The sequence below is a fragment of the Canis aureus genome, chromosome 21, assembly GCF_053574225.1.
Source record: "Canis aureus isolate CA01 chromosome 21, VMU_Caureus_v.1.0, whole genome shotgun sequence".
NCBI lineage: Eukaryota > Metazoa > Chordata > Mammalia > Carnivora > Canidae > Canis > Canis aureus.
The window spans coordinates 23,802,485-23,817,361 of record NC_135631.1 but is presented as its reverse complement, the minus strand read 5'-3'; the positions used below and the strand labels follow the sequence as shown (position 1 = coordinate 23,817,361).

Below are 14,877 nucleotides of genomic sequence, written 5' to 3'. Positions count from 1 at the left end.
ATTGTAAAATTAACTAATATAATCAGCCATTACAATAAAATAATGAAAAAACCAATATAATCATTTCAATGGATATAGAGCAAATACCTTATATATACTACATTCATTTAAATTATTGTTCCCCATAGCCAATGTGTCATGTCTCTCCAGCTGCTCTGCTTTCAAGACTTTTCTTTGTCCTTCCTTTTTATTTCTTTAATTTTGATGTGTTTAGGTATGGATTTCTTAAGAGTTTATCTTGCTTGGAATCACTCAACTTCTTAAATCTCTGGGTTTATGTCTTTCAACCAAATTTTAGGAATTCTGAGTCATTAATTCTTCAATTTTTTCAGTACCACACTGCTTTTCCTCCCCTACGGGACATGGGTGACATATACGTTAGATCTTTATTGTCCCACAGGTCCCTAAGACTCAGTTTCAATTAGTTTTCAATCTTTTTTATTGGTTGTTCAGATTGGATCTATATTTTCAAATTCACCAATTCTTTCCTCTCTTATCTCCAATTTGCCACTGAGCCAATCCAGTGAATCTTTTATGTCAATTAATTGTATTTTTTAGTAGTAAAATTTTTATTTGGTTCTTCTTTACATCTTCTATTTCTTTGCTAAGATTTTTTTTCATTTGTTTCCACAGTTATTGGTTATTGCTCACTAAGTCATTTTCATAATAGTAGCTTTAAAATCCTTGTCTGATAATTCTAAACTCTGTGTCTTCTTGGTGGTGGCATATTTTCTCATTAGATTGTCTTTTCTCATTAGAGTTGGGATTTATTGGTTCTTGGTATAATGACTGATTTGGGACTATATCCTGAACATTTTAAGTATTTAAGAATCTGGTTCCTATTTAAATCTTCTATTCTAGCAAGAAGTCAACCTATTTAAATTCAGAACACATGTCCTATTACATTAGTATAACACTGTGTATCAAGTGCCCCCCTCAGTGCCCGTCACCCAGGCACTTGATGGGAAGAGCACTGGGTGTTATGCTATATGTTGGCAAATTGAACTCCAATTAAAAAACAAAAACAAAAACAAAACACTGTGTATCAGCTATACTTCAATTAAAAAAATAAATAAAACAAAATAAAGTGAATATAAAAATAAAATTGATGGTGAAAAAAAAGAATAAAGAAGCAGAAACATGTCCTGGGTCAGGTTTGTGGACTGTGGTTCAAATATCAATTTAGCTTAAAAGATTCTACAGTGCTATTTTGATATGCCCCCTTCAGATGACAAACTCCAATGCTACAGTCTCCACAGCGCTGGCTGGGGAGGAGGAGGAGCCCCAGCTCATTACTACAGAGTAAGAGTGGAAGATAGGGTTCTACCCACTGACCCAGTTGGGGAGGTATATTGCCTAGTTAATGTAGGGGTGGGAGGGAGGAGTTAGAGCTCCATCTACAGTCTCCATAGGGGAAGGATACCATTTCCTTCCTGATCATACAGGGCAGGGGTAAAAGTAAGAGTTCCACCTATAGGCTCTAAGGGAGACAGGCACGTGACTACTGAGAGGAACAGGGGTGATGCCTAAAGGCTCCAGGGGAAAGGAATGATAACTCATCACTGAAGGAGAGGAATAAAAAATAGGTCTCCAACACACCTACTCCACTACTGCAGGGCCAAGTGGAGTTGGGAAGGGGTACAGCTTTATTCATGGTGTATGTCTCCAGAATTGGCAGGAATGGTCAAAAGTTTTCTCTATAGCTGAACTGCTCTTTTCCTAGTGCTTTGGCTACAGAGAGCAGGCTTTTCTTGGAGATTTTCTTTCTGTTTTGTTCATTATGGCTTCTAGTTTGCAGGGCACCCAGGCCAGGATATACAGGAAGCAAGAAAAATCCCAGGGAATTTACTGCTATGTAGTTCCTCAAATCTCAATATCCCTGGTCAGAACCATCTTTTCTCACTTTAGAGAGTCTTCTGGTAGGTCATTTAAATATTTAGTCCAGTAGCACCTGAGTGGCTCAATTAGTTAAGCATATGACTTCGTCTCAGGTAATAATATCAGGGTTCTGCGATCTAACCCTAAGTCAGGCTCCTAAGGTTAGCAGGGAGTCTGCTTCTTCCTCTCCCTCTTCCCCTTCTCCAGCTCATGTTCTTTCTCTTTCTCTCTCTCTCTCAAATAAATGAATAAAAAAATAAATAAATATTCATCCAGGAATTTTTGCTGTGATTAGTGGAAGTAATAAAGTCAAATATGTTTACTCCATCTTGTTCATAACCAGAAGCTGCAATCTGATTTTAAATGCATCAAAAAATAAGATGCATTGAAGAGTAGAAGGCTGGAAAGATGGCTATGTATAAATCATGATTCAAGTATATTAAAATGTTAATGGTAGAATGTAGGTGGAAGTATATGGGTGTAATCTGTAAAATCTTTTCAACTTTGCTATATGTTTGAAAATTTTCATAATAAAATGTTGGGGGGAAGAATCTTTGGCCAAATCTGAAATGCAAATGATTAAAAAAAAAAAAAAACGCAACATGCAAAAGGAAGAAAAGAATTCCTCTGCTGAGTGAAAGACAGGTACTGGAGATTTGCTCTGATCAATAAGTTACCAGATTAACTGGAACGAGAGGCTATTAGATGAGAACAGCTCTTTGTAAAAGCTCTAGCCAGCTGAATGCTACTTTTTGTTTTTGATAGCTTATTTTGTCCACAGCCTGGTCCTTAGGCCTTGTCAGTTTTGCATCTCTCAGAGTAATTCCATCAGAGTTAACAAGCATAGTGCAGTTGAGCAGCTGAACTGCTTAAAGGACAGTTAATATTGGGGAGGGACTAAATTCATTACTTGAAATGAAAATAAAAGAGGGGGGAATAACTCTCAAAATTAAATCTTTATTTTTGAAAAAAAAAAAAAACAATCTAATTAACACAGAATAAATGTGGGAGTCTGATTTGGGGTGGGGTGGATGTGGGACACAGTTATGCCATTGATCCCCTGAGTTAACTCTAGTTGAGTTGTTTAAGATACAAAGTGACCACCTTCATACTAAAAAAGGTCTCAGAAATGCAAAGGTGTCCAGGGCACGGATTCTCTTCATTTTTCCCACATATACAAGTGGGATACTTGGCATATGACACATAGTAAAGAAAACACACTGGCAATGGGATAGGATGGACTTCACTGTGAATCCTGGCTCCATTTTCTACTAACTAAATGACACTGGCTCCAAGTCTCTGCAGTTCTCTGCCTCTCAATATCCCATCCATAAGAAGATAATGAATGCTGATATAAGGGTTAAATGAAATGATGAATATAAAGTGCTCTCTTGCCTATCTAGAAACTTACTTATGCACATACTGTCTTAGTTTTAGGGAGGATAAATGAAAAAAAAAAAAAGAACAAGATCTATTCCATTCTTTTCACACACTGATGAAAATTAATCAAGAACCTTGGATGAGTGAAGCAGGTAACTGTCCAATGGTCTCTGACATTTTCTGTCAGGGTGACTCAGACAATATCTGCCTCCTAGATGATACCCTAGCTCTTCTGCTGGCTCATTTATTCTGGGGCTAGGCTCTCCTGGGCCAAGGCAAGACTGCCAGCTAAGCGGTAAGCTCAGCAAATCAGTAGCAGTCCTGAAGAGTCCACAGGACTCCCCTAGGTTTACTTCTAGAAGGGTCTACATCCTTTTGGCATATGCTTGACCAGATTTTTCAACATAATGCTGTGAAACCTTATGAACAAAAGCTTCTCTCCGGTGCCTGAAATGTAAGTTCTATGATACTTTTTTAGGTGGCTGTCTTAAATTTTATTTAAGAATTATATTCTAAACGCCTGAGTATGTTGTTTGGTAAAATGTTTAAGACCTTTTTTACCTGTTACAAAATAACAATGAATACAGAGACTCATATTTGTAGTGATTCAATATTTACCTTGTGTTTCATTCACACCTTTTTTGATCTTCCCAGTGCCACATGCCTCTTTTAATCTAAGAGTTATGCCCCCAATTTATGCAGTTGGCTCCATATAAAAACCAAGCTGAGGCACCTTTTCACTACTCACAGAATCAGTTCGAAATCTTTCATTCTGGCCTGCTTTATGCTCTACTTCCTGACATTCTCATTCACCCTATTTTCATCTCTATGATGACTTTATTTATAGGCTCATTTCACAACTTGGAATCCATCAATTGCCTTCTCCTCTGGCTCTGAATTTCTGGCTTACTATCTATCTATCTATCTATCTATCTATCTATCTATCTATCTAGGCTTACCTCTTTAAATGTGATTAGTATTTGCCCTATTGAATACACTCCGTTAAGTCATGGTAGCCAAATATTTTGCCAGACCCAGTTGCTGGGTGCAGGCCCTAGCAGCCAATACTTCCACACTGGTCTACGTACCATCTAAACACTTATACCCTATCTAAGCTTTCAATTCACTCATGTTGAGGGATCACAAAAGAGGATTTCCAGAGCTAACAAACACAGCAGTAGGTTTCCTCCTATTTCTCCTGCTACTAATAATTGTAGATGTTCTCCTTTACCTCTGCCTTTGGCTCAGCTGATTCATTAGAGGTATCAAGTTGTTCCTTGGCTTGGGCCATCTGAGTCATCAACCTGTCCATGTGGGACTGGATGTCTGCCAGTATCTCAGTCACATGAGCGGTGGCCATTGCTTCCTGGATGTCCACTAGGTGAAGGGCCTTTTGCTCCTCATCAGCAATCACTTTCTGAACTTTCTTAAATTCCTGCTGTATAAACACCTTCATCTGGTCCCGGGTTACCTGCAGAACACAGACAAGTAAGAATAAAAAGTTGGACATACAAAGAAATAGAAGGGTAGAGCTGCTACTGTAAGTGCTAGGAAGCCCTGGCCAAAACATAAGCCAACTATGGTTCCTACATGGTCCTGAAGTTTGGGGAATATCCTCTAAACAATGTTCCCCTAAGATTTTTTATGAATTTCTTGGTAATCCTTTTCCCCTTTTTTAGTCTTTAGGAAGTAATCCCTTATCTTTCCCTTTGTGTTCTTCCTTTCATTCATTTTTACACTGGTAATACATGATTGGTTTTTAACAATAGGTAAGTGTAAATTGTGAAAAATGAAATTACTCTTCTCTCTCCATCTGGATATCATTTTTTTCTCTTTGGAGAGTAATTACTATTAATAATTTGGTGTATATCCTTCCAACCATTTTTCTATATAGTTCTACACTATATATATACATATAGACGAATTATGTTGTTTTTATATAAATGGGTCACAATGAACATAAGGTTTTGGGTCTTGCTTTTCCACTTAAAATATGTTAGGACATACAGATCAACTTCATTCATTATATCATTTTCAATGTCTATATGATGTGGATATAACATAAATATGAATATTCATATATATAAATAAAAAGATAAACCTACCTATTAAATATTTCCCTTCTTAATGGAAATACAGGATATTTCCAAATTTTTGCTATTACAAACACCACAGTAATGAACATCCTTGGATATCTCTTAATATTTGTGTATGAGTATTTTTAGAGACTTCTGGAGTCACTGAGTCAGTTTATATATACTCTAAAAATATTGACTGATACAGCCAAACTGCCATCTGAAAAAGATATACCAATTACATTCCCACAATGTGTGAAAGTAGGAATTTCTTTATACCTTCACCAATATTAGATATTAGATCATGTAATGCCTTAAAATGTTTATTCTATGAATAAAAATATATTATTCATTTATTTTGTAGAAACCACTGAGCAGATCAAATAAAATATGGCTGCAGGCTGTATTTGGCTGGGACGTAAGGTAAACAAAGTGAGAAACTACCAAAATAAGAACTTCTAAACTCTGTATCTTACACTTACTGATGTTTCCTCACACCGATGTATATTTTAGGAGTATTTTCAAACAACTCTGCATGGTGAATAACTATAGTAGGGAATTGGGAAAAGTTAGAGCAATGGACAGAAGGAGAACGGCCAAGAGAGAATTTTAGAGTGGAAAGAGAAAGTAGCTGTCACCTAGGTAAGTCTCTTTTTTTTCCAGGTAAGGGAACAGTCGCAGGTGCAGGGTATCTGTAGAAGACGCAAGGGACACCAATCTTCCTGGCTCCCCGTCTGGTGCTCTGGATTAACTCTAACAGTCTCTAGCAAGGAAAGCCAAATTGGAAAAACCTAAAAAGAAGACCGAGGAAGAGAAAGTCTAAAGAAGAGGGGAAGATGGGGCCATTTTGAATTAGCCTCTTAAAAATTCAAAGACGCTTGATACCTTAAGCAGCTTTTGTAACACTGCCATAAGAACGTCCATGCAAAATAAGACCTGTAGGAACGGTCTCTGTTCACACATCAAGTGACTAAGCGACATAAGCCCTCAGGAATTCATTAGACTCTCTGCAGGTACTCTCCTTGGTGCTAAAGAAAAGGGGAGGGGGAGTGTTAAATGTTATTAATGTCCCTGCAAATTCTGTATCAGATTAAGAACTGTGATTTGTGTTTATTTATGTAATTCCTCTTTATTTTTAGTGTGTTTATTTCAAGGCTGTTATGCTTTATGATGACCTTTTATGAATGGATCTCAAACACTGAAATAAATTAGGTCTTACAAGACCTAAGACCTTCTCTTAGAGACTAAACTTAGGAAGTTTTAGTTAAGAGATGAACTTTTCTGAATGCCTAAGAAACGTTTTAAACAGTTGCAAGTGACTAAAAATGGAGAACACAATAAAAACTGACTTGCAACCTGTTTTACTAACCTTCACATACCCATGTGGCTCAAGTCAGAAGTTGATATCAGTCAGGAAAGCGTGGCCAGACTACAGCAGGTGACTAAATCATGGGTTAAAAAAAAATCAAATTCTCTATTTCCCATTGTTTTACATAGGTTTCTCAACCTTTATTTTAGATCACATCACAAATAAGAACTGAAGGCAGAATAAACAAGTTCATAAAACTTTTATCCTTTTTACCCCTGTTCTCTACTAATCAGCACACAGGTATTCTCCAACCTAGTTCAAAATGGTAAGAACAAATTTCTGGGTCATAGCATCCATTAAATTCAGAGGCCAAAGGAGGGACTCCCCGGGGGACCTGGCATGTGGTTAGGCTGAGTACTCTGGAGAAAGAACTCCTACCAATGGCAGGCAGGAATGAAACAGCTTTCAAGTTTCCTTTTCAAGTGTCATTTCACCTCCTTGCCATCAAAACCCCATTCTGCTTTAAACTTGTTCTCCAAGAGCACCAGACCCTCTCTGTCCGCACCTGCTACCTGAGAGCCACTGATATAATTTCTGTGTAGGTTTCTTAGAATTTCTTCAGCCTCTATCCTAGAGCTCCCCAAAAGTGAAAGTGACAGTCTCATACTCCTGACTATATTACAAACAGTGTTAGTAAAAAGAAAATTTTACCTATGCAGAGAAGAGAAGGCTGGGTGTTATCACAGAACAATGAAACTAGCAATATAAAAGGTTCCTTTTTTATACGATCTACTAGTAATTGGTAAGTTTTTTTAGAGCCACAGAACTTCCCTTAACCCACACAAAATCTTAATGTAGAACCATAAAGCAAAACAGAACTGAAAGTAGAACTACTCTGGTTAAAAGAAAAATCTCCCCCTCCTCCTTGAAGTAATTCCTAGGGCACTGGTAGTGGTCTTCAGCTAAATCTCCCGAGATACCTGGGTCGTCTACACAAATGAAACCATAATAGGAGTATCTTCCCTTTGGTCAACTGGCCTCTAAATTGTTAAAACTTTAAAGTCCTAGATTATAAACTAGTTGATATGTCTGTTATAGTTGCATGAGGGTGAAGAGCTACATTATTACTTAAATAAAGCATTGTAATTTGAGCATTGAAAAAGAGAACTGAAAAATTTGGTGGCTTACTTGTGAACAGTCATAACTAACTAGTGAAGATCTGATTGTTCTCATGAGAGCTGAGTCCAACCTCCTCATTTTATAGGCAACACACACACACACACACACACACACACACACACACACACACACAGATGCAGTAATAATCAAGTTTCAAAATCAGCTTTCCTTTCGTCCAGTCCAGTATACTTTGTGCTACAACATATTGCCTGTTAGGATCCCTTTCTGCCTCCTTCAGGTTCTTCAAACTTCTTAATTGAGATGTTTCCTTGGTTAACAGGCAGCTCTGTTATTATCCCTACTGAGATATTATTCTCCCCAAGTGAATCTTGGGATAAAGGATGCACATCTGAAGAGTTAAGTTTCATCCCATGCTATTTTATATATGCTCTTGTAGTTAATATTTTCAAGCCAGGCCGGACTCAGGAGGCAAACAGACTGGCACTTTACACATAATTAAACACATAAAACCTTGAATTAAGAGCTTATACTTAAAAACACCACCATTCAGTGTGCTTGACATGGGTTGCAAGCCATTAGCTCCTAGCTAACTGGCTTGTAGGAAACCAAGGTTTTATTTAGTTTTCTATTACAGGTAGAGTATTAAAAAAATACTAGCTAGAAAGCATCATAGGTTAAGAAAGATTTGTTCCAGAAAAGTGTTGCTGACATGAACTGAGAAAGATGGAACAGGTCACAAGCAGGAAGCTACACAAAAGAAAAGCTCTGAGTCTACACTAACAGAAGAGTTCAGAAATAGTTGTTCTACTAGCCAAATTTCCTGCAAGTAAGTTTAAAGGAGCCTACTCCAAAAATGACCTTAAAAAGTGTGAACTGAATGAAATAGTTTGTGAAGACTGCTAAATACCACCCCAAAAGGTCAAGAAGTCCACTTTTACTCCTCTTTCCTCTTCTGAATGGCCACTCTTCTAAAATAGACCAAAAAAAAAAGCAAGAAATGGAATATTTTCAGATGCTACAAGCTGTCTTCACTCCCACCAGCACAGTGCCTTCTCAGCATGCCAGTGTCCATGGAAACTTTCAGGTGGGGAATCTCAAAGTTGAGGTTTCTGTATAGCCTCTAGTATTTATTCTGGCATTTTGCTCCAAGACAGTGCTTTCCAAATCTCTATCAGGCTCCAGTGAGGGCAAGTGAGGGAAGAGCTTCTTTAACAACGAGGACAAAGTCCTCTTTCAGTATTTTTTGTATATGAGAATAGCCAATATTTGTGAATAAAACCAATGCTCATTCCTAAGGCTTGGGAAATTATACAGCAGCCTAGAAACACAGCAGACATGAACTATGAAGTACATTCTATTACTAATATTCTGAGTGCGGTCAAATATTTTCCTGACAACCTGGTTAGAAGCCTCAATTGCTTGGATTTTACAATGGAGGTGTTGAGAAGAGTAGAGGTTATTAAAGTGAGCAGTTAATCTCTTCCTTAAATCATTTTTCTCATCTTCATCAGAAAACTCAGACAAAAGCAGTCACATGTATCCTCTTTACCTCCTTTCATTACCCTACTGTGTAAATACAGCACCAGGAGGTTTCTATGTCTGTATCCAGTCAAAGAAGTAATAATGATATTTACTGTTGCTGCTATAAATATTTCTATTATAAAAAAGACTGTAAGAAACACACCAGAATGTTGGAGAGTGGTTACCTCTGAGCGATGGGATTAAGAGTATTTTTCTTTGTTCCACTTTTAATCCACTAGAATAATGTGTAACACTTATTTTTTTCTTGAATGGTAATTTTTAAAAAGAAATGAAACTCAAAGAGAAAGTTAAATCCTCAGTAAGATATTAGCTAATCAAATCCAACAATGTATACAAAAAATTATACACCACGACCAAGCAGGATTTATCCCAGGTATGCAAGGCTGGTTCAACATTTGAAAATCAGTTCATATAACCTATCACGTCAACAGGCTAAAGAAGAAAAATCACATTATCATAATAAATGCAGAAGAATCACTTGATAAAGTCTAAGATCCATTTATGATAAAAAGTCTCAACAAACTAGGAATAGAGGAAAACTTTCTTAACTTCATAAAAAAAATCTACAAACAATCTACAGCTAATATCATACTTAATAATGAGAAACTATAGGGTTGCCTGGCCAGCCTAATCCTAGGTAGAACATGTGACTTCTGATCTTGGAATTGTGAGTTTGAGCCCCACGTTGGATGCAGAGATTGTTTAAAAATAAAATATTTTTTAAAAATAATAATGGAAAATCTAGTTTTCCTGCTAAGATCAGGAACAAGGCAAGGATGTCTCTCCTCTTACAACTCTTTTTCAACATCATACTGGATGTCCTTGCTAGTAAAATAAAACATGGAAATAAAACGTTTACAGACTGGGAAGGTAGAAATAAAGCTGTCTTTGTTCATGAGTAACATGGTTGTCTGTGTAGAAAATCTGGAAGAATTGACAAAAAAAACTCCTGGAAGTAATAAGCAATTATAGCAAGGTTGCCAGACAGCATTCATATACCAAAGTCAATTCCTTTCCTATATACCAGCAATGAACAAGTAAAATTTAAATATAAAAACACAATAACATTTACATTATCATCCCCAAAATGACATACTTAGATATAAACTTAAGAAAATATGAATAAGGAAAACTACAAAATTCTGATGAAAGAAATCAAAGAAGAATTAAATAAATATAAAGATATTCCATGTTCATGGATAGGAATGCTAAATACTGTCAAATGTCAGTTCTCCCAACTTGATCCATAGGTAGAATACAACTCCCAATAAAAATCCCAGCAAGTTATTTTGTGGATATTGATAAAATGCTTCAAAGTTTACATAGAGAGGCAAAACAAAACAAAACAAAACAAAACAAAAACAAAAACAAACAAACAAAACACACAAACAAACCAAACCAGAGTAGTCAACATAATATTGAAGGAGAAGAACAACGTTGGAAGATGCTACCTGACTTCAATATTTACTATAAAGCTAGAGTAATCAAGACACTATGGAACTGATAAAAGAACAAACAAATACATCAATGGAACAGAATAGAGAGCCTAGAAATAGACCCATATAAATAGAGCCAACTGATCTTGAACAAAGAGCCCGGGCAATGCAATGGAAAGAGTTATTTTAACAAATAGTGCTAAAACAACTGCACATCCAAGTGCAAAAATATTTAATCTAGCCACAGACCTTTCATCTTTCACCAAAATTAACTCAAAATGGATCACAGACCTACAAAACTATAAAATTCCTAAAAGATAATACAGGAGAAAATGTAGATGACCTTGGGTATGGTGATGACTATTTAAATATAATTCCAGGGACACCTGGGTGGCTCAGTGGATGAGCATCTGCCTTCAGCTCAGGGAGTGGTCCTGGAGTCCCGGGATCGAGTCCCACATTGGGCTCTCCTTGAGGAGCCCGCTTCTCCTCTGCCTATGTCTCTGCCTCTCTCTGTCTCTCATGTACAAATAAATAAAATCTTTAAAAATAAATGATGAATGAATGAATGAATAAAATTCCAAAGGCACTATCCATGAAAGAAATACTTGATAAGCTGGATTTCACTAAAATTAAAAACTTCTGTGAAAGACATTGTTAAAATAATGAGAAGAGGAGTGCCTGGGTGGCTTAGTCAGCTAAGTGTCTGCCTTTGGCTGTGGTTATGACCCTAGTGTCCTGGGATCAAGCCCCATGTCAAGCCCCCTGCCCAGCAGGGAGCCTGCTTCTCCTCTCCACCCTGCTTGTGCTCCCTGCTGCTATCTCTGTCTCTCTTTCTCAAATAAATGAATAAACAAACAGATTAATAAAAATCGTAAAAAAAAGAGAAGATAAGCTATAGACGTAGCCACAGATATATCTGCAAAATATATATCTGATAAAGCACTATTAACAAAATAACTCCAAAAATACAATAATAAAACAAAGACTCGAATTTAAAAAATGGGCCAATAACCTGAATAGATGTCTCACCAAAGAAGATATACAGACAGCAAGTAAGCATAGGAAGGATGCTCAACATCATGTGTCATTAGGGAAATGCAAATTAAATCAATGAAGTACTATTACACAGTTAACTAGAATGGCCAAAATCCAAACACTGACAACACCAAATGCTGATAAGGATGTTGAGCATGAAAAATTCTCATTCACTGCTGGTAAGAATGTACGTTTAGAAGATAGTTAGGCAGTTTCTTACAAAACTAAACATATTTTTACCATATGATTCAATAATTATGCTCCTTGGTATTTACCAAAAGGAGCTGAAAACTTGTGTCCACACAAAAACCTGCACATGGGTATTACAGCAGCTTTGCTCATAACTGCCAAAACCTAGAAGTGGCCAAGATGTCTTTAAGTAGGTGAACAGATGAATGAACTGTGATACATTTACACAATGAAATATTATTCAACACTAAAAAGAAATGAGCTACCAGGCCATAAAAAGACATGGAGGAACCTTAAATACATCTTACTAAATTAAAGAATTTAATATGAAAAGCCTACACACTGTATGGTTCCAACTATATGATATTCCGGAAAGACTATGGAGACAGCAAAAAGATCAGTGGATGTCAAAAAGTCTGGGAGGGGGGATCCCTGGGTGGCGCAGCGGTTTGGCGCCTGCCTTTGGCCAGGGCGCGATCCTGGAGACCCGGGATCGAATCCCACATTGGGCTCCCGGTGCATGGAGCCTACCTCTCCCTCTGCCTGTGTCTCTGCCTCTCTCTCTCTCTCTGTGACTATCATAAATAAATAAAAATTAAAAAAAAAAAAAAAGTCTGGGAGGAAGGAAAGATGAATATGTGAACACTGGATTTCTTAGGGCAGTGAAAATACTCTGTATACTACTGTACTAGTAGATAACATACAGTTGCCCAAACCCACAGAATATATATATATAACACCAAAAGTGAACTCTAATGTAAACTATGGACTTTGACTGATAATGATGAGTCAATACAGGTTCACTGATTGTAAAAAAATTTATCTACCACTCTGGTGTGGCATGTTGATAGTGTGTGGAGGCAGGATGTATGGGAACTTTTTTTTTTCCTCGATTTTGAATCTAAAGCTGCTGTAAAAAAAATATCTATTAAAAAATGTTAATAGGGATGCCTGAGTGGCTCAGTCAGTTAAGTCTCTGCCTTTGGCTCAGGTCATGATCCCAGGGTCTTGAGACTGAGCCCCACATCCGGCTCCCTACTTGGGCTTCTACGGGGAGGCTGCTTCTCCCTCTCCTTCTGCCTGCTGCCCCCCCTTGCGTGTGCTCTCTCTATCAAATAAATAATTTTTTTAATGTTAATACAATTAAAACAGAAAACTAAATAGCCACTGAAGTGGAGCCTATAGAAGGTAATGGGGTGGAGTAAGCCTTCCTAATCTGATTTCCCTTTTATAATAAATCAAAAAAAATTAAAAACCCTTTTCTACTTAAGCCCATTAAAATAAGGGCTTCCCTAATAGCTAAGCACGTAGCACATGCTGCTCCTGTCATTTGAAGGTTTTTCTATGGGAGCTTCAGACATCCTGAGGCTCCGCAGAAGAGCAGATTTTAGTCTTGAAAAATTCTTAAAAAGATCTAACTAGCTGATCCAATCAGTGACCAAAGTGTGAAGCAACTTACTTTAAAGAAATATCAGACTCATCAATGAGAAATGGACATCCTTACAATATGTCAGAGGGATATCTGCTTCAGGACCTTATATAACTACAGTAGCACTAAACCTCATGATACAGCTCATCTCTCACAAAAGTGAGACGGAGTTAGAAGCAATGCTGGGTGAAAAGAGAAGGCATGCCTAACTTTGGCCTGATTGTCACTGGACTTTCTCTTGTCTTTTAATCTATAACAAAGACAGGGCCTTATGAATAATGATAATGAAAATATAAAGAGCTACTGTGTGTAGGCAGTGTTCCAGGGGCAATTATGTATGTGTTTCTAATCTAACTCTCAGGTAGGCAATGATATTTTCATTTTGTTAGGGAAACTGAAGCCCACAGTGATTACGCAAGGGTAAGTGATGGAGCAAAGATTCACCTCAGGTCAGCCGGGTCCCAGTCAGTACTCTGACAACCACTCCATAGGGCATCCTGCTACTCAAGAGGAAACTGAGGCCCTGAGAACTCTATCAGACCACTGGAAAGCAACTCCACACAGAGGAGAGCACTCAGAATGATAAGTCAGAGGCCCTGAGTGTTAGTCCTGTCTTTTGGAACCAACCAGCTATTGATTACTTGGGGCAAATCACTGAATCTCTCAGAGCCTGAGGCTGAAGAGCCAGTTTTCCTTTTATCTCTAAAATGATGCAACTGCATAAATTTTGCATTCTTAGAGCAATAATTCACTGATCGGGATTTGTCTCTACTCACAACTGTTGCCAGAACAAGAGGAGCTTTGGGGGGACTAGGAATCTGCCTTAGAAATTCTAAAAGTGACACAAATTAAGTGTAAAGAGAATAAAATAACCTACTTCTTTTGACAATGCTGCCCTATCAAGAAGTTACCCTTTCTCCTACCTTTAACCACTAAGCTTATTTAGAAGGTCACATAAAACCTGGTCTCGTAAATACCAGTAAAGAGTCTACTAGTCACCAACTCTATTTAACCTCAGTACTGACCGGTCTGTAGCCTTTAGCACTACTGATTGATGCCCCTCAGTCTTCAATTTCCTTCCAGGGTTTCTGTGGCCCTGGACTTTTCTGGCTTTCTATCGGCTTTATCCCTGCAATTTTACACACTCCTCTAGGTGACTATGATTGAAAAAACTCCTCTAACGAGCATTTTTTCAACCTCAGCATTATTGATACTTGCAGCTGGTAACTTTTTGTGTAGAGGAAAGTCCTATCCCACGTGAAATATGCAGCAGCACCCCTGGCCTCTACAAGGAACCAGACAATAGCTTCACCACTCACCTCCAGACATTGTCAAATATCCTGGGGGCCGAAACCACTTTTTCTCCACGCCTTCCTCCTTAGTAATTTCATCTCACTTTTGCAATTCAACTCCAGCAGCCACAGAGATGGCTCCTGCACCTGGATTTTCTCTCCAGGTTTC

The 14,877-nt window shown here is 37.7% G+C and overlaps 1 protein-coding gene across 2 annotated transcripts in view; it reads right to left on the bottom strand.

Moving 5' to 3' along the window:
* Positions 1-14,877, bottom strand: part of TRIM44 (tripartite motif containing 44) — a 109,018-nt gene that overhangs the window by 59,513 nt on the left and 34,628 nt on the right. For both annotated transcript variants that reach the window (XM_077863612.1, XM_077863611.1), the window contains exon 3: positions 4,490-4,729. In XM_077863612.1, the coding sequence (XP_077719738.1) occupies positions 4,490-4,729 (240 nt within the window). The remainder of the gene's footprint in view (positions 1-4,489; positions 4,730-14,877) is intronic.